General features: G+C 47.2%; 1 protein-coding gene and 1 long non-coding RNA gene across 45 annotated transcripts in view; one reads left to right on the top strand and one right to left on the bottom strand.

Moving 5' to 3' along the window:
• The window catches only part of LOC145530749 (uncharacterized), a 30873-nt gene extending 5634 nt beyond the window's left edge, over positions 1-25239 (top strand). The window contains exons 2-4 of the long non-coding RNA XR_014072053.1: positions 16838-18266; positions 20380-20473; positions 21348-25239. This is a non-coding gene — a long non-coding RNA (uncharacterized LOC145530749). The remainder of the gene's footprint in view (positions 1-16837; positions 18267-20379; positions 20474-21347) is intronic.
• The window catches only part of SORBS1 (sorbin and SH3 domain containing 1), a 235927-nt gene that overhangs the window by 73677 nt on the left and 136076 nt on the right, over positions 1-26174 (bottom strand). For 15 of the 44 annotated variants that reach the window (XM_081552025.1, XM_081552102.1, XM_081552052.1 and 12 more), the window contains 6 exons: positions 23514-23626; positions 17267-17629; positions 13068-13212; positions 9072-9101; positions 2169-2341; positions 525-588 (listed from right to left, as the gene is read on the bottom strand). In XM_081552025.1, coding sequence (XP_081408151.1) covers positions 525-588; positions 2169-2341; positions 9072-9101; positions 13068-13212; positions 17267-17629; positions 23514-23626 — 888 coding nt within the window. Of the gene's footprint in view, positions 1-524; positions 589-2168; positions 2366-9071; positions 9102-13067; positions 13213-17266; positions 17630-23513; positions 23627-23739; positions 23767-26174 lie in introns of all 44 variants that reach the window. The other 29 variants (XM_081552014.1, XM_081552085.1, XM_081552035.1 and 26 more) reach the window with 6 other exon arrangements.

Genomic DNA, 26174 nt, shown 5'->3' with positions numbered 1-26174 from the left:
GCAGAATCTGCTCTCGTTTGGACCTTACAGCTTCACAGAGAGGGGTACATGATTGGTCCAAAGTCACCTGAGTGCTTGGGGAACTAAACCCAGACAAGAACATTTTTAACTCCCAGTTCATGACTTCTCAGCTCGCTCTGCCTACAAGGCAGTCATGGGCTGACACTAGGAGGTGCACCTAAAGCCAGAAGCGGGTGGGAGTCGAAGCTGCTCGCAGCCCAGGCAGGCAGATGCTAAAGAGCACAAGCAGGATGCTGGGCTCAGCCTGCTGCATCCCCAACCTCTGGGCGGGAGGACCTGGGAGCTGCCCTCAGCTCCTCCCACATGTGAGACAGGCGCACAAGTTCTCCTGCCCCTCTGTTCTGAAGGTGCATGGCTGGGCTCAGGCAGGTCAGGGCCTAATGAGGTCAGGGCCTAATAAAGTCAAGCTGCAGGGGCCAGTCTGCCAGCCAAGTGAGTCTAGGTCCTCACTGCAATAGTCAACATATGGGCACAGCACAGTTTCTACAGATGAAAATCAGTACCTCTGTTTAGTTTGTGGATCTGTTTAAACATGGTCTTGTACCAATCTTTTGATCTCTCGGTGTTCTGGAGAAAAACAAAGAGTAAAATAAAATGAGAATCTCAGCACATTTCAGAACTTCCGGGATTACAAAAGCAAAATGCAAAATGACAACGTCTCAAGTCAAAATGCACGTTAAGTCTATACATCTTTGTGATCTCTCATTTAAACCTTTCTGTAGAAGTGTATTTAAGCCACCTGCATAGGGCCAGGTTTAGAATGCATACATCATCAAGACATAATCCCTTACAGCATCCAATGCTGGAGAATTTTCATCCTAACCACAAAGCTGGGTAGTTTTTTAAGATAAACAAGGAGAGACAGATAGGTGGTTAGATCAAATACTTTCACTTCCACTTAACAGATGAGAAAATGTGATAAAGAAAGTCAAAGCAATTGCCTGAGGTCACAGAGATAGTCAGCAGGAAGGCTGCCCAACACAAGGTTAGAAGGAAGGGTCTGCTCAGTTGTGCAACTGGGGCAAGTCATCCTTCCTTAGCTCCCATTTCCTTATCTATAAAATGGGAATGATATTAGTATCTACCTTGTATGGTGAATCATGCTTACATGAGACAGTGCATTTGGAAGTGGAAGATGCAATCATTATTAATAACAAGTCTTCTTACCACTTATTATTTCTTAGGACCACATAACATTTTTTTTTTTTTTTTGCTGTGGTGCATGGCATGTGTGGAATCTTTTGTTTCTCAACCAGGGATTGAACCTGTGCCCCCTGTATTGGAAGCAGTGAGTTTTAACCACTGGAACACCAAGGAAGTCCCACATAACAGTTCTTTTGAGGCTTAGTCCACTGCTGTTTCTATCAGCCTCCCTCGAAGGGACACAAAAACCTGTCCTTGGCTCAATGGAAATCACAGAGAAACACACCCCAGGCAGTGGTCTGGTCCTGGCACATGGAGAGGGATGGGATTCACCCCAATCCAGCTTCAAAAGTGAGGCATCCCTGGAAGCCCAAGGCCTGCAGGAGGTTGGTGGGTCTGCAGGGCCGGGAGGGTTGGGGCAGGGCTGCTAAGAGACTCACCCTGTCCGAGGCCCTGCAAGCTGAACGCACCTTGTGAGTCCCTCAAGAGTTTACTACTTTCCTGAGACGACGAGGTTATCTCCCACCTCTCCACCAGGGGAACTTCTTCCTGAATCCGCTGCAGCAGGGACCCTAAACCTCACACCCTGCCCAGGGTTCTCTAAGCTTGGACCACAGAATGATGATAAAGGAGACAGGGAAACAGGGCCCGCAACCTTCTCCTCTTGAACACGTATGTGCCCGCAGCCTCTCAACAAATAGTCTTTTTATTCTATTGCACAGAAACTTCTCTGCCATTATTCCACCAGCTTCTCCCCACATTCATCTGACAACAAAACCCTGTTCTCCTGGATTCAGTAATGGCTAACATATGCCTTGGGAAAAGCTGTCGCCCAGCTCTTAGAGGCTCCACAGGCCTCCGTGGGCTTGGAGAGGGGACAGTGGTGAGGACCCTCCTTTTGGGGTCTCTGCCACCCACAGAGGGAGTTCACATGGACTCAGGGGTGTACGCATGTCACCGGCTTAGGAAAAGCCTAGGAAGGACTTCCAGGTCCACACTCGTACCCGGAGTGGGATGCCCACTTCATCCATGCAAACATCGCTTAGGTCCTGAGTGCTCTTGGCCACTCGCTGGCTGTCATCCTTCGCCTTCCTCTCAGCAGCCCTGACAGGGGAAGTGGGTTTTTCCTGAGCTGGCGCCGAGCCCTGCTCTCCCACTCTTCTTTCCGAGACAGGATCTGGAAAAGAAAAGCAACCATTAGCTGAAGCTCTTGTGGTAGCGCCAAAGCAAATTCTCCCCAAACAATCCAGCTGGGGGAAAGTGTGTTTGCCAATTTGCAACTGGAAGGAGCTGTGCTTTGAGCAGGGGTCAGCACACCAGGGCCAGCCCCCAGCTTCTGTAAATAAAGTTTTATTAGAACACAGCCACAGCCTGTGCCAACACATTATTAATGGCTGCTTTGGAGCTACAACGGCAGAGCTGAGTAGCTGCGACAGAAACCATATGGCCTGCGAAGCCTAACATGCTTACCATCTGGCTCCCTTTTTTCCATATACATGATTTCATGTAACTCTTTCCCCCCTACCCTTATACTGCCCCTCCCCACACTGGTAACCACTAGTTTATTCTCTACATCTGTTTGCTTTGTGTTTTTCACTAGTTTGTTGTATTTTTTTAGAATCCATATGTAAGTGATATCATGCAGCATTTGCCTTTCTCTGACTTATTTCACTTAGCACAGTGACGTCCAACTCCACGAATGTTGCTGCAAATGGCAAATTTTCACTTTTTATGGCTGAGTAGTATTCCATTGTATGCACACACATCTTCTTTATCCATTCATCTGTTGATGGACACTTACATTGCTTCCATACCTTGGCAACTGTAAATAATGCTGCTATGAACACTGAGGGGCAAGTATCTTTTTGAATTGGTGTTTTTTTTTTTCTTCAGCCATATACCCAAGAATGGAATTTCTGGGTCATGGGGTAGATCTGTTTTTTAGTTTTTTCAAGAAACCTCCGTACCGTTTTTCACCCATTTGACCCTTTTAAAAAATGTGCACATAGTGTGGTAAGTGCCCTACAGAGCTCTGTACCTGGTGTTCCAGAAACCCAGGTAGTTCTGACTCTTCTAGGAAGTCAGGGAACAGGTAAATCCACAAGAGGGTGGCCAAACACTACTTGAAAGTTCTTGTTTCACCTTGGGGAAGTCACTTAACTTTTCTGTTCCTCTGTTTTCTCATCCAAATATGGGGCTAACACTTCAACTGGCCAGCTCACATCCATGTGGTAAAGCCCTAATAAGATAGCTTATACCAAGTGCTCAGAAAACAGGAAACTGCTAAAAGGACATTAAGGTTTATTTAATTCTATTCAGGATCAGAAGTTTACAGAGAGCTAATAAACATACCACGTGTGGTCTATAGATTATAAAATTAGTGTATTCTGTTATTCGAAGGCATGTTATTTATTTACAGAGGGCATTTACTAAGCAAGCACCTGCCAGGTGCTATGTGTTCACATACACTATGGATGTGTGGGTGCTATGCATTCACATGTGCTGTGGACGTGGGGGTGCACCTTTCCTAGCCTGGCCTTCAAGGAGCTCATGGTCTAGTGGCAGAAAGAGTAGGACAGCCAGCATTGAGAACAGAGGCAACCAGGGCTGACAGAGGAGTCTGTACTCAAGTCAGCCAAGGAACTGGGGTTCAGGGCCACCTCTCAGAGGAGGGGTCAGTCAGACACACACAGGAGGGTAACAGTGCTCCCAGCAGAGAGAATAGCATAAGCAAATGCCAGGGGCCCCTGAACTCCTCTGAGCTTATTCTGTGCCAGGCATTGTGTTAAGCTCTTCACGTTCATAATCTCATCTCATCCTTCCAATAACCCTGTGTGGAAGAAACTACCATCATCCCTCCATCTTTAGGTAAGGGGAACAAAGCACAGAGAAGTCAAGGTGCCTGCCTGAAGTCACACAGCCGCACGTGGTCAAGCTGGGATTTGGCCTCGTTGTCCACCTGACTTCAGCGGTCCTCTCTGAATCACATCCTGTCTGGCCTTCCTCAAAGAGGGAACCAAGGTTTTGCACTTGAGAGACTGACCTGATCTAAACAGAGAAGTTGGGAAAGGGAAATGGGCTGGAGAAGGCAGGGAGATGGCTACCTCCACTTCGACAGAGTAGAAATGCTGTGCAGACCCTGAAGAAGTATGAGAGCAAAGCCCAGGAAGAGGTCCCAGAAGAGGGTGATTTTGGAGCCATCAGCACAAAAGTGATGGTTGAAGGCAAAGTGATGGACAAGGTCAGCAGAGGAGATGAGAGCAGAATCAAGGGCCAAAGTCACGTACTGAGGAAAGTCATAGTTACAGGATGAAAAGCAAAAAAAAAAAAAAAAAAAGGTATCCCAGAAGCTTGCAGGAGTCATTGGAGGGATAGGAGATGAAACCAGAGAGGAACAAGCAAGTGTCACCGAAACCAGAGAAGACAGAGTTCCAAGAAGTGGGATGTTAAATGCGTCAGAGGAAAAAAGAAAAATAAAGCTGAGGAGGCAGCATTACCTTAGGCAAAAAAAGAGTCACAGGATCACTCTGGAGAGCAAATTTCAGGAGTGGAGTGAGGGGAGATGCCAGGTGGCAGGGAAAGGGAGGAATCCGTCAGCAGGAAGTGGGCAGTGAGTAGCAGCATGGAAGGAAAGAGTGTGTCAAGATCTGCCCAATCTCCAACAAGCTTCTGAAACAAATACTCACTCTGGGGCTGCAGAGCAATTTCTAAATGCTGTGTGAGACAGCTTTGCGAGTGCTTCAGAAAACCCCATCCTTTTTTTTTTTTTAAAGATATAGAGATTTTCATTCATTAAAATGATTTCTCATAGTACTGATTTTTTTAAATTTTTATACAATTTTTAAATGTTATACTCCATTTACGTGTGCTGAGTCACTTCAGTTGTGTCCAACTCTTTGCAACCCTTGGACTATAACTCGCCAGGCTCATCTGTCCATGAGATTCTCTAGGCAAGAATACTGGAGTGGGTTGCCGTGCCCCTCATTTATAGTTACTACAAAATATGGTACGATCCATCCTTGTAGCCTATCTTACACCCAATAGTTTGTATCTCCCACTTGCCCTCCTTCTCCCAGGTCACCACTAGTGGGTTCTCTACTTCTCTGAGTCTGCTTCTTTCTTATTCACTAGTTTGTTGTATCTCTGGCATCATCACCTTATGCTTAAGGATGCTAAGATTAGACTGGTTTTATGCGATGAGTTCGAAGGCTCTCAGGAAATTCTAACAGGAGGTCTCAAGGATTTGGCAGGAGGCCTGGGAGGGTAGGGGGATGTCAGAGTGGGTGGATGTTGACTTACCAGAGTTCACCCTTAACATGGCTCTACTAAACACTTCCCCCCACCCGGAAAAGCCTTGTCTAAGTGTGATCAGGCAACACAGATGAGGCTGATTTCAGGCTTAGAGATTATCACAGTCTGCACCCTCTACTGTCGTCTTTTCAGAGAAAGATCACAGATATGCCAATCTCAGCATTTCCAGACCCAGAGTGATTCTTAAATTGTTAGGGCAGGTGGCTTGAGCAACAATCACTTAATTGCAAAACTCAGGCTGACAGTCCATGGATTTGCTCCTAAGCTGCCAGCGTCCTTTTGATCTACAAAAATTAGCCCTGAATGATTTTATTTTAGAAGCCTATGATCATGTGACTCCTGACTGACTGGGTTTCAATACACAAAGGGCTGAACTGCAGCCTCTAAAGAAATGTTTCTTTATACAGTAGAAACCCAAGGTGGCACTACACTGTACCACATAGGTATAGCAGGGTCACCCTCTGACATCTTATGGGTCACAGTGAAGTCTTGCTACTATTTCTCACTAGGCAAACACATGACACTGTGGAGCATCTCCTTCTAGTTTTATACTGTGCTTTCAAAGGCAGGTCCTGGAAAGGGCCACTAAATAAAGAATGCTGCTGACAACATGGACAGGGCATCTGTGTTTGTGGGAGGTGGAAAAGCATTCCTGTCCTTCACACCCAAAGCTCTGTGATTGAGGAACACAGCCGTACTTCCACTTTCCTCGGGGAAGGGAGGGTGACCTCTCTGTACCCTATGCTGGCCCCTCTGTCCCCACCTTTGTTTTCTGGCCTTTCTTCCCAGGGGCAAGAGCTTCATGAGGCCAAATCCCAGGTCTCATCCCTGGATGAATCTCATTGAACATGAAGCCCTTTAAGAGGTTATGAGAGGGAGGCTGGTGCCCTAACAATTTAAGAATCACTCTGGGTCTGGAAATGCTGAGATTGGCATATCTGTGATCTTTCTCTGAAAAGACGACAGTAGAGGGTGCAGACTGTGATAATCTCTAAGCCTGAAATCAGCCTCATCTGTGTTGCCTGATCACACTTAGACAAGGCTTTTCCGGGCGGGGGGAAGTGTTTAGTAGAGCCATGTTAAGGGTGAACTCTGGTAAGTCAACATCTACCCACTCTGACATCCCCCTACCCTCCCAGGCCTCCTGCCAAATCCTTGAGACCTCCTGTTAGCATTTCCTGAGAGCCTGCGAACTCATCGCATAAAACCAGTCTAATCTTAGCATCCTTAAGCATAAGGTGTTATGAGAGGGAGGCTGGTGGTCCTTTCAAGTCCCATCACCACTGAGGGGAGGGGCAAAGCCCCACTCTCCTTACTCCAGAGCACCAGCCCCACCAGCCCTCTCTCCTGCAGGAGCTTCTGAACAAAACCGTGCTCTTTCTTTTTAAACAAAACTACTTTTAGTGAGCACCTACGTCACATCCCACTTTATCAAACACCATTGGTGGATCTGTCCCAAAACTAGAGGATGGAAGCACTGGGCTTATTTTACAGCAGAGGAAGTGGCCTGAGTCTGCCAACATTAAAGAGAAGCCCTGATATTCACAAAGCACCTTCCAGGGTGCAAAGCACATGCCCCCCTCCTATCACACAGGAGCCCTTATTTGTTGCTGTTCATTTACTCAGTTGTGTCAGACTCTTTGCGACACTATAGACTATAGCCCACCAGGCTCCTCTGTCCACAGAGTTCTCCAGGCAAGAATACTGGAGTGGCTGCCATTTCCTTCTTCAGGTGATCTTCCTGATCCAGAGATCAAACCCATGTCTCCTGAACTGGCAGGAGGATTCTCTACCACTGAGCCACCTGGGAAGCCCCACAGGATCCCTACAGTGCCTCTCTGAGGCAGGAGCAAGGATTAGCAAGCCTATTTCCCATATGAGAAACCTGGTTCAGAGAGGTGAAGTCACTTCCCCAGGGGCCAACAGCTACTATAAAAGAAGGAAGAACGAGGACCAAACTCTGTGTCCCCTAACTTGTGTTGAGGTGCCCTTTCAGACTTCCAAAGGCAGGAAGGCGCCCATAGGAGCTCCTTTTCAGAGCCACCCTCTTCTCAGCCACCTGGGCTGGAGCCAGGGAATGAACTGGGCTGGAGCAAGGCAGCTCCTGGATGGGGCCACAAAGGGTGCCTGAGCTCAGCCACAGCTTGTCCTGACCCTGCGGCCAAGTCCCGATAAAACAGAGAGGGTGTGAGAACCCTGTATCTTCTCCACAGGGCTCTCTACGAATCACAAGGACAGCAGTGGGAGGAAGGGACCCAGAACTCATGGAGCAGCTGCTCAAGAAAACAGTGCTTCTGTTATCCACCAGATCAGGGTCCTCAAGCCCAGAGTTCATGAGCATCTGCAAATCCACCACATGTCATGTGTTTGCATACGTGTGGTTTTTCCTTGAGACCGAATCTACTGCCTTGTTTATAGCCTTCAAATGAGTCTATCACCAGGGTTACAAGCCACAATCCCACACCATAAGCTGCTCCAGGGAAGCGCAGTTCCCTGATATAGCCCCAGATCCTGGCTTGGTGCCTGACGCCGAGGCGTTCAATACAATGACAAGTGAACCAATGGAGGCACCAACTGACAACAGTAACTCAACGTCTATCAAGCACTTACGAGCACCAGTGCTAAGCTGTTGACAAGCAGAACCCAGAGGCACTACTGCTTTCCCTATTTAGCAGATAAAAACTGATTTCATAGTTTAGATCATCAGGAACCTGCCTAAGGTCACACCATCAGTAAGTGGGAGAACCAGGATTCCAGCTACACAAAGTCAGAAGGAAATGCCTAAAACATTCCCATTCCTGGGCTCCCTCCCTACCTTCATCTTGTCCCAATTCTGCACACTTTATCAAGGAGTGAGCCCTGATACCTGATTATACTTGCAGTCACTCCCCGCCACTGCTGACACTTGAAGAGACTTGCAACTCTGGTGCAGTCAGTACAGAGGGCAGCACTAGAGCCCCCAGGGAGTTGGTGAGCAAATGCAACTTCTCCCATGACACCCAGTCTCCGGAGGGGTGGCCCAGGAATCCGGGATTTGGCCAGCTCTCCAGGAGGGTCTGATGCCCTCTCAAGTTCAAGAGGCAGTGCTCTCCTGCCCTCTTGGAGGCACTGATGGTCTGGAGGCTCTCCCCTAGGTCCATCATCCCAGGGTCACCTATTGGCACTTGGGGTTGCCTGCCAAAAAGAAGAGGACTTACCCACATTCCCCAGTCCTAAATCTGTCACATCCTAGAAGACAGACAGAAGCAATAGGAAGGTGCCTTCTTCAATGACACTGGCCAGGGGCACTCCATCTAAAGCACAATTCTTTGTTGCTTTTATTCAGAATAGAATGTTCTTACCCATCAAGGTACTTGTCACAGGCCCACTGGACACATGTACTAGTTTGTACCATTAGGGTACGGCTACCAATCTGCAAATTCCAGGGAGGCAACAATCATGCCTGTTTTGATCATCCTTGCAGCCAGCAATAGGCTGAGTTCCCAACACATCAGAGAAGCTCACAAGACTTCACTGACTGAACACATCAGGTGGCGGCCAGAAGATGGCTTTAGCAGGAACAGGTGTTAATGTGTAAATAAATATTTCTCACCTACCTGAAAGGCTACTGAGTCGTTTCTGCTGTTCTGTGATAAAACAAAAAATACACAGTGTAAGTGAGATTTATACAGACATGGTAAGACCAAGAAGTCCTGGCACAACTCGTTAGGATCCCCAAATCTGTGTCTCACTGTCCTTTGAGCTTAGATGCTAAACCGGTGTGTAGTCCAGCTGAATACAAGGGTCTTAATGTGGCTTCACATCTGGGTGTAGTGTCTCCTGTCCCTCTCCCCCCAAGACTCAGAGAACTGTCACTGTTTTCTGGTTGTTTACATCCTGTATTATGGTGATCTGATCACTGAAGGAGACCCTCCACTCCCCTGGTCTCAAGAGAGCAGGACGTTATACATCCCAGTTTTGATACCTCTGAGGAAATGGAATCATAACCATGGCAGCTACCATCTGAGAGCTTCTACATGCCAGACACTGTTTTCAGAGCTTGCACTCGTGTTAAGGCTTTTAATCTTCACAATAACCCTAGCAGGTAGGTCAGCACTGGCTGAGAGACCTCAGTCAGGGGGCACAAACTATCCAAGATGACACTGAAAATCAGAGCCATGTCTAGAACCTGGGTCCCCCAGGTTTACTTTTCAACTCTCTAATTACCAGGCCGAGCTGTTTCTTAACATCAGAGGTCCATTGGTTTCCCATCCTCCCAGCACCCTCACAGAGGGGAAGCCAGCATCTCCTCTGGAGAGTTTGGTGTGTACGTGCTTTGGGATAAGCACAGAAATGACCTTTACCTTCTACAAATGCTAAATATAAAGCAGCCACAAGTATAAAAATAGAACACTTGCCAGCCCATGGGTGCTGTCATCATCCCCCTTGGCTGCGTCCCCACCCTCCTTCCAGAACCAGTGTGGCAAGAAGTAAACAGAGCTGCAGGGGAGCTCGCAGCCGGTGGAAGCCGTCGTGTTCGTGTCAGGCACACGGACAAGGTTCACACCGGCTGGACCACAGAAGCTCAGCAGAGCCCCAGCTCAGCTCTGCCGGCAACCTGTCAGATGGCACTGACCAATCACATAATGCCTCAGCTTCAGTTTCTTTGGCTGTTAAAGTGCTCATTGAATCTATGGTTCCCGAATGCTGGTCTCCAAGCTGCAGGCAAGGCCTTCGCCAGCAATCAAGAGGATGTTTACTCAACTGACGAGATGACGTGGTGTCTTGCCTCTGAGGTGTGGGCTAGTCTTTCTTTCAGAGGAGGAGATGCATGCAATGCAGATCACAGCAGTTGCTTTTCAGGAATGTTATTTAGGGCAAAGTTAGAAATCAGCGATCCTAGGGTGGTCCCCAGACTGTTTCAAGTGACCATGAGATCAAGAAATTTGGAACCACCAAGCTCCTGTCCCACCAGTGTGGTCCATGGATATGTCTTGCAAGCTTGCTAAAATATGCAGAACCTCTCCCCAAACCCTCCCCCTTCACACACCAAAGTCATTCTGAATCCAACTCCCAGCATTCTATGTGCACTGTGACCAAGAACCTCCCAGGCACCAGACCCTCTCTCAGTCCTGAGAGTTTTCCAGTTCAAACTCTCCTCCCCAGACTGATGGTAAGCCATCTGCCCTCCAACACATGCGGGATGGGAAACTCTGGAGAGAAGGATGAGGGCTACGTTTACACAACCATGAGAGCCAGGCCAGAGGTGCACCCGGGGCTGCCTGGCTTGGGGAGACAGGGTTACCATCACATTGTGCCCCTGGGCAGCCAGGGCAGGAACAAAGGGAACCTTTTCTACCATGACTAAACCAGAATTCTAGAAATGGAGCAGAGTTATCATTCCCTCAGGAGACTTTGCAACAGTTAAACTGCTTTCATGGGTACTGTTGATGAGGCAAAGCAGGGCTGCCAGGCCGGGTAAATTCCAAAGCAAAGCCCAAAATGCCTGACCTAAAGCAAGCTGATGACTCGTGAGCCAAAGCCGGGCCCACTAGGGGCTTCCATTCTCCTGCACTCTTCCCGCCTCCTTAAGGAGTATACGGTTTAGTCTTTAAGGGAAGTTTTTAATTCCAAACAATAAAGGTACTTGACCCCTTTTCTGAAGGACATGTGATTCAGGCTGCATGGTTCTGATGTTTAAGCCCCAACGCAGGACATGGGACAAAAGAGAAAGGCAAGAACCAAAGGCATCTGAGTAAACAAGAAGATTCCATTTGTTCAGGGAAGAAACAAAAAGAAACTGCAGGCACTTCTGTGCCCAGAAACATCTCACTAGGTGTCATCAGAAGCAGCTGGCATTACACTTGGCATTTCCCAAAAACCAAGTTGCCTTTGGAATAAATCCTGTCTTTAGAGAAACTGCCTTTCCTTCTGGGAACTAACTAACTTGCTTCTTTTGAGTGAGTTTTTTTATTTTTTGTTTAAAAAGATGAGTCATAAAGAAGTTCATAGAGAACCAAAATTTCACTTTGTCCGTTATGCAGGACAAAGTGAAATTTTGGTTCTCTATGAACTTCTTTATGCTACTGCCAGTAAGGGGTATCCCACTGCTGGAAGGAAAATGGGCTCTTATGTAGCTGAGTGTGGGGGTTGGGACACTTTATCCTTTGAGGGATACAGATTCATGGGTGAAAATTAATAGTAGAGCCCCACAAAACGAAAAAACAGGATTACTAAAATAACTAAGATTTGAGTGGGAAGATTTTAAATGAGAGAAAATGTTTCATTCATCTGCTTTTCAAGTTAGAGACAGGAAACAGAAGAACTCCATTTAATATGGAAAACAATTAAAAATAGACTCCAGTCGATTTTCGTCCAAGTTAACACAGAGAGGGAGGGGCAGGGAGGAAAACTATGAAGTGGATGTGCAGGGAGTCAAGGAAGATTCGGTACTGAGCTGAGCTCTGAATAAAATGATTAAACCTTCACTGTGTTTTGAAATTCAGACTCAAGAGCCCCTTTTACACTAGGAAACGGCTTTAAAACTTGACATTTTACACTGAAAAGGACTTTTGTAAAGGGAAAGTTTATTCCTGCATGGAATTTCAAAAATGAAAACTTTCAGGACCTCCTAGGTAACCAGTGGCTAGAACTCTGTGCTGCCAGTGCAGGGGGCCCAGGTTTGTTCCCTGGTCAGGGAAATAGATCCCAGCATGCTGCAACTAAGACCCAGTGCAGCCAAATAACTAAATTAAACTTTTAAAAAAAGGAAAACTTGGGACTTAGAGTCATCTTCGGGAATTTTCAGGCAAAAAGGTCAACATATACAATGATTACCTCAAAGCACTCTGTTTCCCCTAAGACACCCCTTCAGAGAAGGGGAAGAACCAACCAGAAGCAGTCAGAGAAACTCTAGAAAACAAACAGGAAAGCCCTCAGCAGCGCTGTCTGGGGCCACATAGCATAAGGGGCAAAGAACCACCCCAACCCCAAGTCCCCAGAGGGCACTGCTGAGGGAGTGCCCAGTGCAGTGACTTTTGGAGAATGGAGGCCATGAGTCACTAAGAGAAAGTTCAAAAGCTTCTGTTGTAGAGATACAAAAACAGTTTCTATTTTAGAAAATTTCCCATCCGGTAGGTTTTCTTTCTTTTATTTTTAATTTTGGTGTTTGAAATTTTGCTTTCTAGGAATTCCATGTCACAGAACTACAGGATTTAGAATGGTACTTAAAAGAGATATGACAACACCAAGATTTTCCCAGCAAAGCTCTGACTAGAATTCCCATGACAGGAATTAAGGGGCAGACATTGTCCTTTCTGTCTTTTCTCTCTTTTTGGAGCTCCCATCTGAGGAAAACTGAATACCCAGGCTTTGGGACACACGTCACCTATTTATTCAGACACCTGGCCTCACCCCCATAAGGGGGCCTCTGTCTGCTGCTGCAATCTACTTTGTGGGTTATGCGAGTGAGTGAACTGGGGCAGGTAGTCTTTGGGAAGAATGAGATTTGTGAATAGTTCTGTGGAATGGCAGAATCCTTGCCCCAGACGTCACAGGACAGCTAGGCTGATTCTGGCCAGCTGCGGGCGGGGTGCACCTCCCAGACCCCTTACCTCGATTGTGTTGCAAGAGCACAATAGTGGGATTGACAATTGTCGTGGAAGGGTAGGCAGATGATGGCTTGCTAACTGATGCAAAGGTCTGGGAATCAGTTCCAGCGTGGGATGAAGAAGCTTCATTTAATAGAGGACTCAAGTCCTGAAAAGGAAGCAAACATTGTCACTCAGTGCAACTACATGAAACCTAGAGATAAGGCTTTCTAAAAAGAAGAGATTCAAAGCTTTACAAGGACCTTAATTATAAAAAGAAATGTAACCAGTGAGGCGTGTTGATTCCAGTTAGAAGCTTAATGTGGAATGCTTATTCTTTTTGTTGGGATTAGTAAGGGGAGAGAAGGAAGGTGAATATTACTCGAAGTCTCAGCAACATCATTCATTATTTTCATCTGGTCATAACTGTGGCTCAATCCAGTTACTGAAAAAGCAAATTCAAATCAAAGTAGCATAACATGCAAAACTCATGCAACCCACAATGCAATTTGAGAACGAGAACTGGTTTAATTGGGGGGAAATCAGGAAAGTTTAGTACTTATGTAAAGAAACACTGAGATGCTGTGAGGATGAGAAGCCATCAATGTATTAATAAGAACAGGGAAGAGTTAAGTATTGGAACTCTTGGAAAGCTGTTCTCATCTGTACCACTGAACAACCCTACCAGCACTCACTTCTAGGACATTATCTAGTCCTACTATGGCATTTTTCACTCCAATATTGAGTCACAAAGATCTCTGAAGACTTATGAAAATCCTGATTTTGAGAGTCTGAGGTTTCTGCCAGAAGTACCAATAAAATTATTACTACTAATATTACAATCTGCATAATGGGAATCATATCAATCTTTTTAGAGACATGAAAATAAGATCTCAAAATGTAGTAAGGATATGTAGTTTCCTCTATAAGTCCTATAAATTTTGCAAAGTTTCTATTTTGAGGCTTACAGACCCTAAAGCCAGAATAACAGGCTTGAAGAACAAGACTGATAGTTACCTTCCAGATAAAAGTGTAGCTCAAAGCAATCAGTATGCTTCACCAGAGACCAAGGACTCTATAAGCAGCTGCAGGACAGGGACCCCGCTTCCTTTCCTTATCTTCCACCTGCATCTAGCACAATGCCCTGCAGACCTCAGTGCTCAGTAAATGCCACATGAATGACAGGAGACATCTACCAGCTACAACTTCTGTAGCAAGGAAACACATGCCCATCAAAAGAGAGGATATGTGTGTCAGCACCCAGGACAGCTCCTGACACACAGTAGGGACTTTCTTAAAAATACCGGCTTGGTCAGCCCACCTTTTCTGAAAGTGCTCTAACAGCTGTTAGTTATGAGTGGCAGCTCAATTTAGTGAATAAAACCTTTCCCCAAGACTCAAGAGACAAAATGTGATCTTGGACAAAAGTGCCTCATTTCTTTCTTTTGCATAGTGGAAAAACAACTACTCTTGTCTTCATTTACTTTCAAAGTAATGTAATAAAGACAAATGACATAGCAGTGTCAAAACTCTGCCACAATGCACCCAAGAAACACACAAAAAATCAGGCATACAGCTCTTTAAAGTGTAAGTGCCGGGGTGGATCACGTGAACATTAAGCATCTCCTAGATTTTACTCTGGCATAAATTTTGTTTCTGGAACATCACAAAAATGACTATTGACTAAAAGAACTTGGATCAATTAACATGAAATTTTCTTCCTTCTTATTCTTCAATCACTGCAAATGGAGCAGATATAAACCCATCGTTTGACCACCATCCACAGGAGCTCCTGTTTCTCTTGATAATTCTCACTCAATGTACGAGTCTGACCAGTTTCCTTTTTCACCTCTTACTCTGTACCCAAGGCCAAACTAGAAGTTATCAGGCCAAAGGAAGTCCACTTGGGAAGTCTATACCAGGCTAACCAGACAAGTTTGAGAAGCTGAAGATACTGGCCCAACTAATCTTTCCTGGCACACCAGAAAAAAACTCAAGATGAAAATCTAGATCTACGCAAATGACAAAGAGTAGAATGCTCATGCTCAGTCACCTCAGTCAAGTCTCTTTGTGACCCTATGGATTGTAGCCCACTAGGTTCCTCTGTCCATGGGATTCCCCAGGCAAGAATACTGGAGTGGGTTGCCATTCCCTCCTGTAGGGCATCTTCCCAACCCAGTGATCAAACCCGCATCTCCTGTGTCTCTTATGTTACAGACAAATTCTTTTACCGCTGAGCCACCAGGGAAGACCAAAGTGTAGAATACACAACAGCACTACTCATGATGATACTCTAGTGCCATAAAAACAAGACTTGCTTTACATGCTGCTCCAGAGAAACATTCCCTGCCTGTACTTTCCAAAACAAGAGTGGCTTCTAAATTCATCTATAAGTTGAGCTGGGGTGAGGAAAGTGCATCAGTGAACAATCTAGTACCTTTCTCCAACAGAGCTGAGTGGCAAGGCTCAAAGCTAGGATATCCAAGTCCCTGGGCCACATTTGGCCAGGTCCTCACCTAACCACTGGGTTTCCCTGGTGGTTCAGATGGTAAAGAATCTGCTTGCAATTCGGGAGACCCGGGTTTGATCCTTGGGTTGGGAAGATCCCCTGGAGAAACAAATGGCTACCCACTCCAGTATTCTTGCCTGGAAATTCCATGGATGGAGGAGCCCAGCAGGCTATAGTCTATAGTGTTGCAAAGAGTCAGACACGTCTGAGTGACTCACACTTTTCATTTAATTGCATCACATTGTATCTAGAGGTCTGAGCAGAGGACCAAGCCTGGGATGTAGCCTTTCTCAGCTTTGGTTTACCTGATAGCTCACTGTAATTTCTCTTACAAGCCAAAAAACAAGTTTACTACCTGCTCTCTGCATGACTGGCTAATGTTTAATAAGCCACTGGAGCCAGTTTTGTAGGCATACCTCTTTAAGGAACATTTAGTTACATCAGTCAATTGCATGACCCACTAGGTCACTACATCTTAAAATGTGGTCCACAGATCCTCAGCATCAGAATTCCCCCATGCCTATAACCAAGTCTCAGTCCTCAGCCCCTCCCCAGACCCACTCAATCAGAAACTCTAGGAGTATAACCTCAGAGGATCCCATGAGCACTACACTTGAGCACCCACATACCACTCAGATAAATCCTGTTCATGGTTGTGCCCGCAGCATTTAGCAGAATACCTAGAACATGACCGGAACTCAATGATGAATGGTTAACTAGCCAGATACTTATTTTTGAGGGGCTCTGGCTCGTTTACTAGGGCACGCCCTCAGCACCAAAGCTGACATTTAATGAGCACCCTCTCTGTGCAGAGCCCTGAAAAAGAAACTTCTCTGTACTTGGTCCCACTGCACCCAAAGCCCCAACTGATCCACATGTCCCCATTTTATGACTCACACTGAGGTTCTTTCAGTCTCTTGGTTCCCAGGGCTCCTGAGGAGAGAACAGACTGAGTCCTTTGACTCAGTCTTTCCTCTAAAGCTCTTGGCTTTCCCACAATGATGGGGACACGTCCCTCGCAGAACAGGACCTGAAGTGTCAGGACACTTAACTTCCCATGACCACTGGAGCACTGTTTTGCCTCAAAATTCCCTGGTGGCCACTATGCAGGGGCCTCAACAACGTTCTTCCTTTTGAGGAAACAGTGCTAACACTCGTACCAGGCTTGTCTCTCCATGTACTCAATTAAACTCTGTTTTTAAAACCCGGTCTCTGCCATTGCTGTATATAAAAGAAAGCCTGCTAGCTTGCAGAATCAACAAGAGTGAATCTCTGCCTCCCCTAGAATCTCCCTGCTCCCTGCTAGAAAAATGGTGAGCACTGTGACTGCTGCTGGCTTTTCCACGCACTTCTGTAGCTCTCCTCGGCTCTCCATACTACATCTGCCCAGCCCCCCGAAGAGCACAGCTAGTCCAAGGAAAGGCCACGGAAGTGGTTTTCTCTGCAGGAAGATGTACATTCCAAACAGGACAGAGAGGAAGAGCGTCTAGACAGACTGGTGAACAGCCACGGGGGCCCACAGAACACACAGGGGAGGCATGCTCTAGTGAAAGCAAACACGGGCCCGGTCATCACACAAACACAGGGCGGCCGACATCTCTCTCAGAACTTAGTACTTCAGTGAGAAAGGGGTTGGGGGTTGGTTTGCTGGTTTTCTTACTGCTGGGAGCAGACATTCAGGAAAGCTGGGAGAAAGGGGATCCCGCAAGCTTACGGTACTTGAAACAGCTCCCGTGAGGTCAGGCTCCGAGACTCTGCGGAGGCCCTCGGGGACCGGAGGGACCAGCGGAGGTGGCGGTGAGAAGGACGGTGGAGTCTGGCTAGCTGGGGGGAGGGAGCCAGGGGTGCTGGCTGGCTGGCTGTGGTGGGGCCGCCTCTGCAGATGAGGGGGAATGAAATCGTCTAGAGTCGGGAAGGTCAGAGGTGAGCCGGCAGGGGCAGCCGCCGGGACCGGGAGGCCGTGGGGCCCCAGAGATGCTGGAGGTCTGTCAGTGCCTTCGTGCCCTCTGTCGGTATTAACCCGGTAGAGAGGGACAACTATTACCTCAGACGGGGCTGGGCTGGAGGAAGTGGCATCCTGTGGGAAACAAGGGGGTTGTTACGTGAAGGGGAAGCGCGGGGAAGAAGGAATTCCATATTTAAACAGTTGAGAGTGGACATGCAGTGAGGTACTCTGAGAAATATTTAATCAGTGCCCTTTCCTCCGAGTACACGAGACAGTCAGCGCTAGCCAGCTGGCCTCCTGACACTCTATGACACAGAGGGAACCCCATCCAACTTTACTTTCCATCCATCTATTTTTGAATCCTTTTAACACTTGAGAGAGAGAGAGAAAGAGAACAACACGCAGGCAGGCTGTGTTTAACCCCCAAAATGGCTTGCAGAGCCTGAAAGCTTGAGAGTGAAGACCATTTCTCTGGCATCTTGATACAAAATGTATAAAACATCTCACCATGTTATTAGTCTACGGATTCCACGCTCCAGCATACTTACATATTTACAGGAAAGAGGCAGGGAGATTGAGAGGACTGTGCTGAGATGTTTAGAGAGAAGAATTTGGGATCAAGCTGCAGCATTATTAACGAGGAAAGGGAGGGCAGGGTGGCCCAGAAAACAAAAAAGAGCTGCTCACATGAGTTTTGAGAAGAGACGGTGGAGAAGACACACACACATTCCTAATTCCTTGCCTTGGCTGGATAACACGGCTGCAAAAGGTAAGGTTCTTTTCTCTTCCAGTTTTCGGGATCAGAGGTAACCTGGGGGCCTAGCCCAGGTGCTCTCACTGCGTCTGGGAACGAAGGCCAAGGCCCCAGGAAAGGACTCTGGCCACAGCCAACGGCATCTTTACGGATGTCAAAGGATAGCTTGGGAGGGCTGGGAGGCGCAGCAGAGGGTGGCGTCCCTGTGCCGGCTATGCGGGAGACAATGGTGGGAGCCGGTGCCCGAGTGCCTGCAGCTTCAGTGCCTTTGGCTGGGTCACGTGCAACACCAGAGAGGTTTTCCGATGCCACCAGGCGAACGTTATGGGATAAACAAGGTACATATAAGCTGCTGACCTTTTTATTCCCAACTGTCTCATGACGTGGGTTAGAGCTCACATTCTCTCTAGCGACTGTCCTGGTGGCTGCAAAGCGCTGCTGGGGTTGGGACCAAGCGCCAGGGAATGTGGAACCCGGAGGCAGGAGCCCAGGACATGGCACACCTCGGGGGGCTGATCTGGCTGCCAGGGGTACAGAGATGGGCCCGGGTAGTGAGGGGCTCTGCCGGCTGAGGGTGCCAGGTGGGAGGTAAGGCTTTGGTGAGCTCAGGTAGAGTGAGTCCCTGGAGGGACTGCGGGTGCTGGGGGGCTGCCATGCAAAGCGGTCCTCTTTGGGGAAAGGAGGGCGTGGGGCAGAGAGGACCTTCGTAGTATTTTTGAGACACAGTAAAAAGAAAGAAAGAAGAGGGGAAATGGGAAGAAGGACGACCATTAGAAACAGCAGCACAACATGATCTGAAGAAAAAACAATTCCTGACACGATTGTAAGCAAACCCTCAGCTTAGACTCCTCCTGGCTTGTTCATTTCTTCTCCGGATAAAGTCAAGGACCGGATCATACTCACCTGGAGAGGCAGGCTGACTCCCCTCTACTTCACATGACACTGAGCTCAGCCCAGGTGCTAAGTCAGCCTGACACTAGTTCTGGACTGACCTGCACACCCTGAGACCTCCTGACCCAACAAGGGTGCCCAAGGGCTAAGTACCAGTGGAAGAAGCCTAAGAGCTCCCAGCCTTCTCCCATCTCCTTTCCTCAAAGACCTTCCACTCCATGCCTTTGGCTTCCAAGGTTTGAATTCCCTCAAATTCTTGAGCATGTTTCATTCTATTCCCTTTGGAAATGTAGGACCAGAAAAATCATTCAGAGCTGTGTTCACCAGAGGCAAACATCTCAGTTGAGTCCCTAAGATTCAGCACTCAATCCCACAGGCATAATAAGCTAAAGCCCACCAAGAAGAGACTGCTAAGGACTTAGAATCCATGAGTGCTCTTGTCTCCTAGGAAACAACTTGATGGAACTTATTAGAAGGAAGACAGTCATGAGATTAAAAGCATGCTGTCTCCTATTTTTGATGCACCCAGAACAAAGGGGCCAGGCCATGAAGCAACTGACTGGCCAGCTGGATTGGCATCTGACGGTGCCTGGTTTACCTGATTTCAGCTCATTCCCTATCCCCATCCAGCCACCAGGCACAGACAATCCTAGAAAAGGGTGATCAGCCTCAGGCTCATGGTTTATGTGCAAAGCTCTGGTTCTAGGCTCAGAGCTAGAAAATTACAGCCCCCATCTCATTTCCTCTCCTTCAACACAGCCCCTAGCTCCTCCTTGGGGCTCAGTGGGGCAGAGGGTTGGGGAAAGTGATAAATCGCCAGATGATCTTCATGTCAAGGAGTGCCATCTATGAACCTGTGGTTCACCTGGGAATTAGGCCATAAGGAAAGTTTATTTTCCTGGATGTGTGGCCCCATAAAATTCATAAGTTGAACCCCAAACCCCAAGGGATAGCATTTGGAGGTGGGGCCTGTGGGTGGTAATGAAGGTTAGATGATGTCACGAGGGTGAGACCCCATGATGGGACTGGCATCCTTATAAGATGAGCAAGAGAGACCAGAGCCCTCTCTTTCTATCAGGTGAGGACACAGGGAGAAGGTGGTGTCTGCACTCCAGGAAGAGAGCCCTAACCAGAAACCTAAGGGACAAGCTCCTTGATCTTGGACTTCCCCGCCTCCAGACCTGTGACAAATAAACGTCTGCTAATCGAATCACCTGTCTTTGTTATTTTCTTACAGCAACTTAAGACACCCAGACTTTCTCCACTGGCCCCTATCTTTAAAGGTCACCCACTATGAGAAGAAAACCAGAACCTTCCACTAAACTGCACAGGTGAGGCAGAGTTTGGATGGAAAATGGATTATAACCCTAAACTGGGAGGGTGCAAGGGTGTGGCCTATTTGGGGGTTATTTTATATTTCCTTTTTATTTTCTGCAGAGTGCAGGCAGCAAGGGGAAGGGATGTTAGTGAGGGTGAATAAGTGAAATAAAGTATGGGTCTGGACTATACTATCAACCAAGAGACAGTAAACAATATACCCCTTAGCAAACTAGGTTAACTTGATGCCTATCCTTTCCACAGGGAGCCCAGGACAGCGCCCATCGAATGCGGCCATATATCCACCAACCAAAAATACAAAATGTATTTTTAGCATAGGCAGGAACAGAACTTTCCAGGTGTACACTCTCTTGGTGAACTTAGGCTGGAAGTTGGGGTATGCTATTGGACTGAAACAATGCTCTCTAGAAACAAAACACTTGAACAAGCATGCACCAAGGCGAGCTGATGGTGGTGGTCAGGGAGGTAGGCAAAAGGCAATTTTGAGTGAGGTTCAAAATTATTTTGAGCTCAAGTGTCCCCCATGCGATTCCTTCTGGTCCAAAGATAGCAACTGGTTTCAGTGAGTTTTTAACTTAATGTGGCTGTGGCCATATAAGGGGCCAGGGCTGAATTACATCAGGCCTGAAGCTTCCCAGGGCCCTGACCCTGTGGAGAGGACGCTTCCCCAGAGTGCTGACAACACGCTTGGAGCCAAGGTCTTCCTGTTCTGGGGCTCCTTTTAGCTCCAAGAAGGAGGAGGGTAGGCACAGTTGCTTTACATGGAAGGAACTACTTTCTCTTTTATTGTAAACACGGTGGGAACCACCGAGGCAGTTGGCACTTCTCCCCAGCTAGCTACTAATGAAATTCCATTTATTTTTTTAGAAGATGGGACAGTGAAAAACATGAGGCTGCTTGAAGAATCTGCCATGATCCTAGTGTATACAGTTTCAGAAACTACTAGTCCCTGCTCCACTGGGGCCCACTAAAATGATGCTGTCAGAGATGGGAAAGCCTTGGTTGCCTGTCCCCGGAGGTAAGGCGAGCCGGAGGTAAGGCGAGCAGGGCAGTGGGAGGAAAGGCAGAGGTGGGGGCAACAGGACACAGGATTCCCCTCTGGCCCATGAGTCCCTGGACTCCTCCTTAGGAGGAGATGCTAGGCCTGCAGGGGTCTGAGAGCTGTCTTCGTCTGAAACTAAGCCAGGGCAGTCAGCAGCCCAACTACCCAAGCTCCATCTAAATCAGCATATTCTATTAGCTCTGGCCATGGCTATGGAAACAAGAAGTCATTTTTGCATTCAGAAAACAAATTTATGACCTAAAGGCTCTTGAAAGCTGGATGGTCAACTTTACACTGAACATACAGAAAACCTCTTATCTCAGCAACCTGCCAGGTATCGTTTTAGACACCCCAGTACAAAGAAACTTCTCAGACAGTAAGAGATGAGAAGATGCATACACAATTCGTAGGCGCTGTTACAGAATGGTCATCCTTGCTATGAGGCTCACCCTCACAAACTCCTTGAGGGCAATGTTTCACACAGTGATCTGAATGCAACAAATGCTCAACAAAGTTGTCATCAGTAAATGTATTTAAAGGGGATTTTTGTTCACTTGACATGCTCTTAAAATCTTCTCTTTAGAAGAACTGTTTTAGAAGCCAAAAGGACTTAGTGAGCTACCTTTTGGGCTAAGTCACTGATAGTGGAAGAGGCTGTGTGCTTCTACATGTGCCCAGGGTTAATTAGCTTTATCTCCTACCCTGGGTACAGAGCCAACTGTATCCAACCTGGAGAGTGCTGAGAAGGAACTGTGCCCGCCACCAGCAGCAGATTTAGATGCTGGGAAAGGGCTTAGAAATGACGGCACATCATTTACTGGACAAGGGACCTCCCATGTCCTGAGTCTAATGAGGCCTTCAGGAGGCCGGGCCAGGCCTGCCATTTGCAGCTCCTGGCTCTGATCAGTGGCCCTGCACCGGGGGTGGGGGTATATGGGGGACTTTGATCAGAGAGCGGGGTGCTGAGCAGGGCTCCACACAATTCAGCAACCTGCTTTAAGCCTGTGGAGATGGGGGTCTGCAGAGGGGAGGGAAGGCATCATCTCCAACTCAATTTCATTCCAGGGTCAAGTGCAATTTTATGTCCCCATGAGCAGAACCCAGAGAATCATTGGAAAAGCAGGGTGGGAAGTAGAAACGCATGTGGAGTCCCTGGGTTCCTGAGGAGTTCTGGGAGCATAGGCACAGAAGGCAGGCGTGGGGAGGCGGACTGCGTAAGGAACACATTTCTGCTGTTTTTGAGCAGCACAGCTCTTTTTAAAAGAATGGATTGCTCCATTCGATGGCTGTTACTCCGCTATGTAAAAACACTCTTTACGGACTGCCTGAATTACAACAGGGTCTATTCCTTTCGTCAAGCTGGCAAAGTAGCAACAGGGAGAGGAAGGAAGAAAGATCAGGAAAACAACTTGGGAGAAAAACTTCAGCAAAATTATTCCTCCTCCCATGTGTACCACGTGGGGGATTTTCTTTTGTAAGGTAGTGCTAGGCAGCTTAAAGCCATTTGAACTTCCAACTGCTGCTTCTAGGTTGCTAGATTAAGTGCTGGCTGCAGCTCCCTAATCTAAAAGCTGTAAGGACAGAGTTGCTGGAACTCTTACAGTTCCAACTCTAGCAAATTAATGGACTAAACACAAGAGTGCACTCTCTTTTTGAATATTATACTCTAAAAAGCTGTTACAAAACAGGCTCAGACCTTTCTTCTGGCTTGGCATTCCCTCTTTCAGATCATTTCTACACACGTTTCAAACCTAGGAAACACTGGGCTGATATTTCTGATGCTCAGTACAGACCAGCCTCACCCCCTGCTTCTGTTTTCCTTGACCCCAACTCCTTCCTGTCTAACCCTGGTCCTCCTGGGGCTTTCCCAGAGGTGATCAAAAGTGCGACTCAGAACCCAGTCCATCATCCAGCTGAGTGAGCGGGCAGGCACAAGTGCAAGCTATCCGGCTCAAGAGTGGTCCCCACCCTGCCCTTGGGCACACGCCTACCTGGGGCTTGCTGGAGGGAAGGCTGGGATGCACACTTCGGTAGCCCTTGGCAGCGAGTGAAGAGGGCTGGGCATTTCCATTGGCATCGGCATTGGAAGAAAGCCTCCACTCATCTGAGGGATAAAAAAAAAAGAACCCCTCACTCTCAGGAATATTCCTTGGTTCCCTCTGATTGAAGGGTTCCCGATGGAAGGCAGGGATAGAACAGATACAAGAGAAACCATACCTGCTGAGGAATTCTCTGACTCCAGAACTACGTGTGGCACAGAAAGGAGGCAAACAGGCAGAAAAGAGGGAAAACAGAAATGGTTACGTTTTCAGGAAACAAGCATGCAGTGCTCAGAAAGACGAAAATCCAGTGCCCCGTTGCCTGACACAAAATGCCCTCAGTCACGATGGCCTAATTACCATAGGAACCCACTCTAAACCATGATGTGCTCACAGGCGCTGACCTTTGGAAACACAAGGCTCACATTCACAGTAATGAAGAAACAATTGTTCTTGACATTCTTACTTTACAGACAAAAAGGCCTCAGAACTCTCCTGTCCAGTCCTGACTCACTGACTTGTGCTCCCCCGTTTTTAAGCCTGATGTGGGCTCAGAATGACCTCCCCTCATTAGCAGACTGGGCTAATGAACAGACCCGGAGAGGAAGACATCCATAAGCACTTTTTCCATGGCTACTGGCACTATGGGACGGGGAGAACGTGATTTAAGCCCAGAGGTATCTGCTGTGATAAGGGCTTTTCTCTACCTGCCTGCCTTTCTTCTTTCCATTAAACGAACCCCATAAACATTTCAAAATCTAATCATCCTGAGTTTTCATCAGACTACAAGGCACCCCTGTCTCCCTTCAGCCAGCTACCAACCTGCCCTCCATCTATTGCCTGGCACAGCTCAGAGACCCTAAGTCTCTTCTAGCCTGACCCACTTAACACCGCAAAGCAGGAGAGTACAGTGGTTCCAAGCTTGGCTGGGAAGGCAACTGGACCTCAATTCAAACCCTGGCTCCTCTGCCTACGGATACTGTAGCCCTGAGCAAGTTATAAGCCTCAGTTTTCCCATCTGAAAAATGGGGATAATGATACACTTGCGCTGTTCTAAGAATTAAATGATATAAGCATGAGAAGTGCTTAGCACAGTGCCTGGCAGAGCTCAGCAATGTGTGTGATTTATCACCATCTTCTGCATCATCTCTTGCGTCTATTCTCTATCTTCTATGTAGCCCAGGGGTCAGCAAACCTTTTCTATAAAGGGCCAGTTAGCAAATACTTTAGGCTTTGATGGCCACATGGGCTCAGTCACAACTATTCAACTCTGCTGCTGTAGTACAAAAGCAGCCACAGACAATATCGAGTGAATGGGGTGGCTGTGTTCCAATAAACCTTCATTTATGGAAGCTGGAATTTGAATTTCATATAATATTCACATAGCACATTGTTCGATTTTTCTTTAACCCCTAAAAATATAAAAACCCAGATGCAGGGAAAAAAACATCCTTATGCTTTCTGTCCAGTTGTGGCAGCCCAGTTTGAAGAGGGATTTTTTTTTTTGCAACTCAGAAGTAACCCTGTGAACAGTAAACAAAAGCCTGCCTTACTCCAAAGAAGAATTTGAGTTTACAAGTATTGGAAAATTACTTCCCGATACCCTTGCCTTCTGATTGATTCCACTTTTAAAACTGCAAGAGTTCAGTCTAATTAAAGGCAAGCCAAAAAATAAAAATACACACACACACACACACACACACACTCCATTCCAGGTTGACCGGTGGTACAAAAACAAGCATAGGCCGGATTAGGCCCAACCACCAGTTTGCCAACCCCTCATGGACTCAATCCCTCAGTCTCCTTCTCCTGGCTGCCTCTGCTTATCTCATCCTATATAAAGAGGGGATTAATACACTGCAGCTCTCACAGCCCATGGCCCCATTTCAACATGGGTCCCTCAGGGATTAGAGATGTGTCTTCTGGATGTCTAGCTGAGATTTTAAAAAACTATTTATTGAACACCTTTCTAAGTGTCAGATGCTGTTGGCCACTTTTACACATATTTAGTATTTAATTCAGTGTACACAAGTCTGTGAGGGAGGTAACCACTCTACTTCATGGATAAAGAAACAGAGAGGCCAAGTGACTTGCCCAAAGTCACAGAGCCAGGAAGTGACAAAGCAGTCGGCTCAGGTCTCTAGAATCAAGTGCGGCACTATGTCCACCACCCACAGCCGCCAGTCCCACCATCTGCCACAAAGCAAAGCCTGCATTCCAGGGAGGTGGCGGAAGCCAAAGAGCGTCAGGACAAAAGACCCGACAGGAGAAAGGCTTCTAGTGATCTGCATCCATGTACAGCAGTCTAGCTGCATCAGAACAACCAGGAGTGCCTGTTAAAATACAGTTCACGGGGCCCCATCCCAGAGTTTTTTGACTCAGATGAGAAGTCAGGCTTGAGAATTTACATTTCCAACAGATCTCCAGGTTCTATTAAGGCCACTGGTCCACAGCCCAGAGCTCCCTTTGAGAATCACTGCTATAATAATGTATACTCAAAAACATCCTTATACTGGGGAAATGGTTATTTTTGCAAATTTCTTCCTCCTCTGAAGCAGTCTTTATAACCTGTTCCAACTGAATTATTTTTTGAGCAGATGGCCTGTCACATTT

The sequence above is a fragment of the Giraffa tippelskirchi genome, chromosome 2 (genome assembly GCF_054371585.1).
Source record: "Giraffa tippelskirchi isolate mGirTip1 chromosome 2, T2T-mGirTip1v1.2.pri, whole genome shotgun sequence".
Classification (NCBI taxonomy): Eukaryota; Metazoa; Chordata; class Mammalia; order Artiodactyla; family Giraffidae; genus Giraffa; species Giraffa tippelskirchi.
This window is presented reverse-complemented; position numbering and strand designations above follow the sequence as displayed.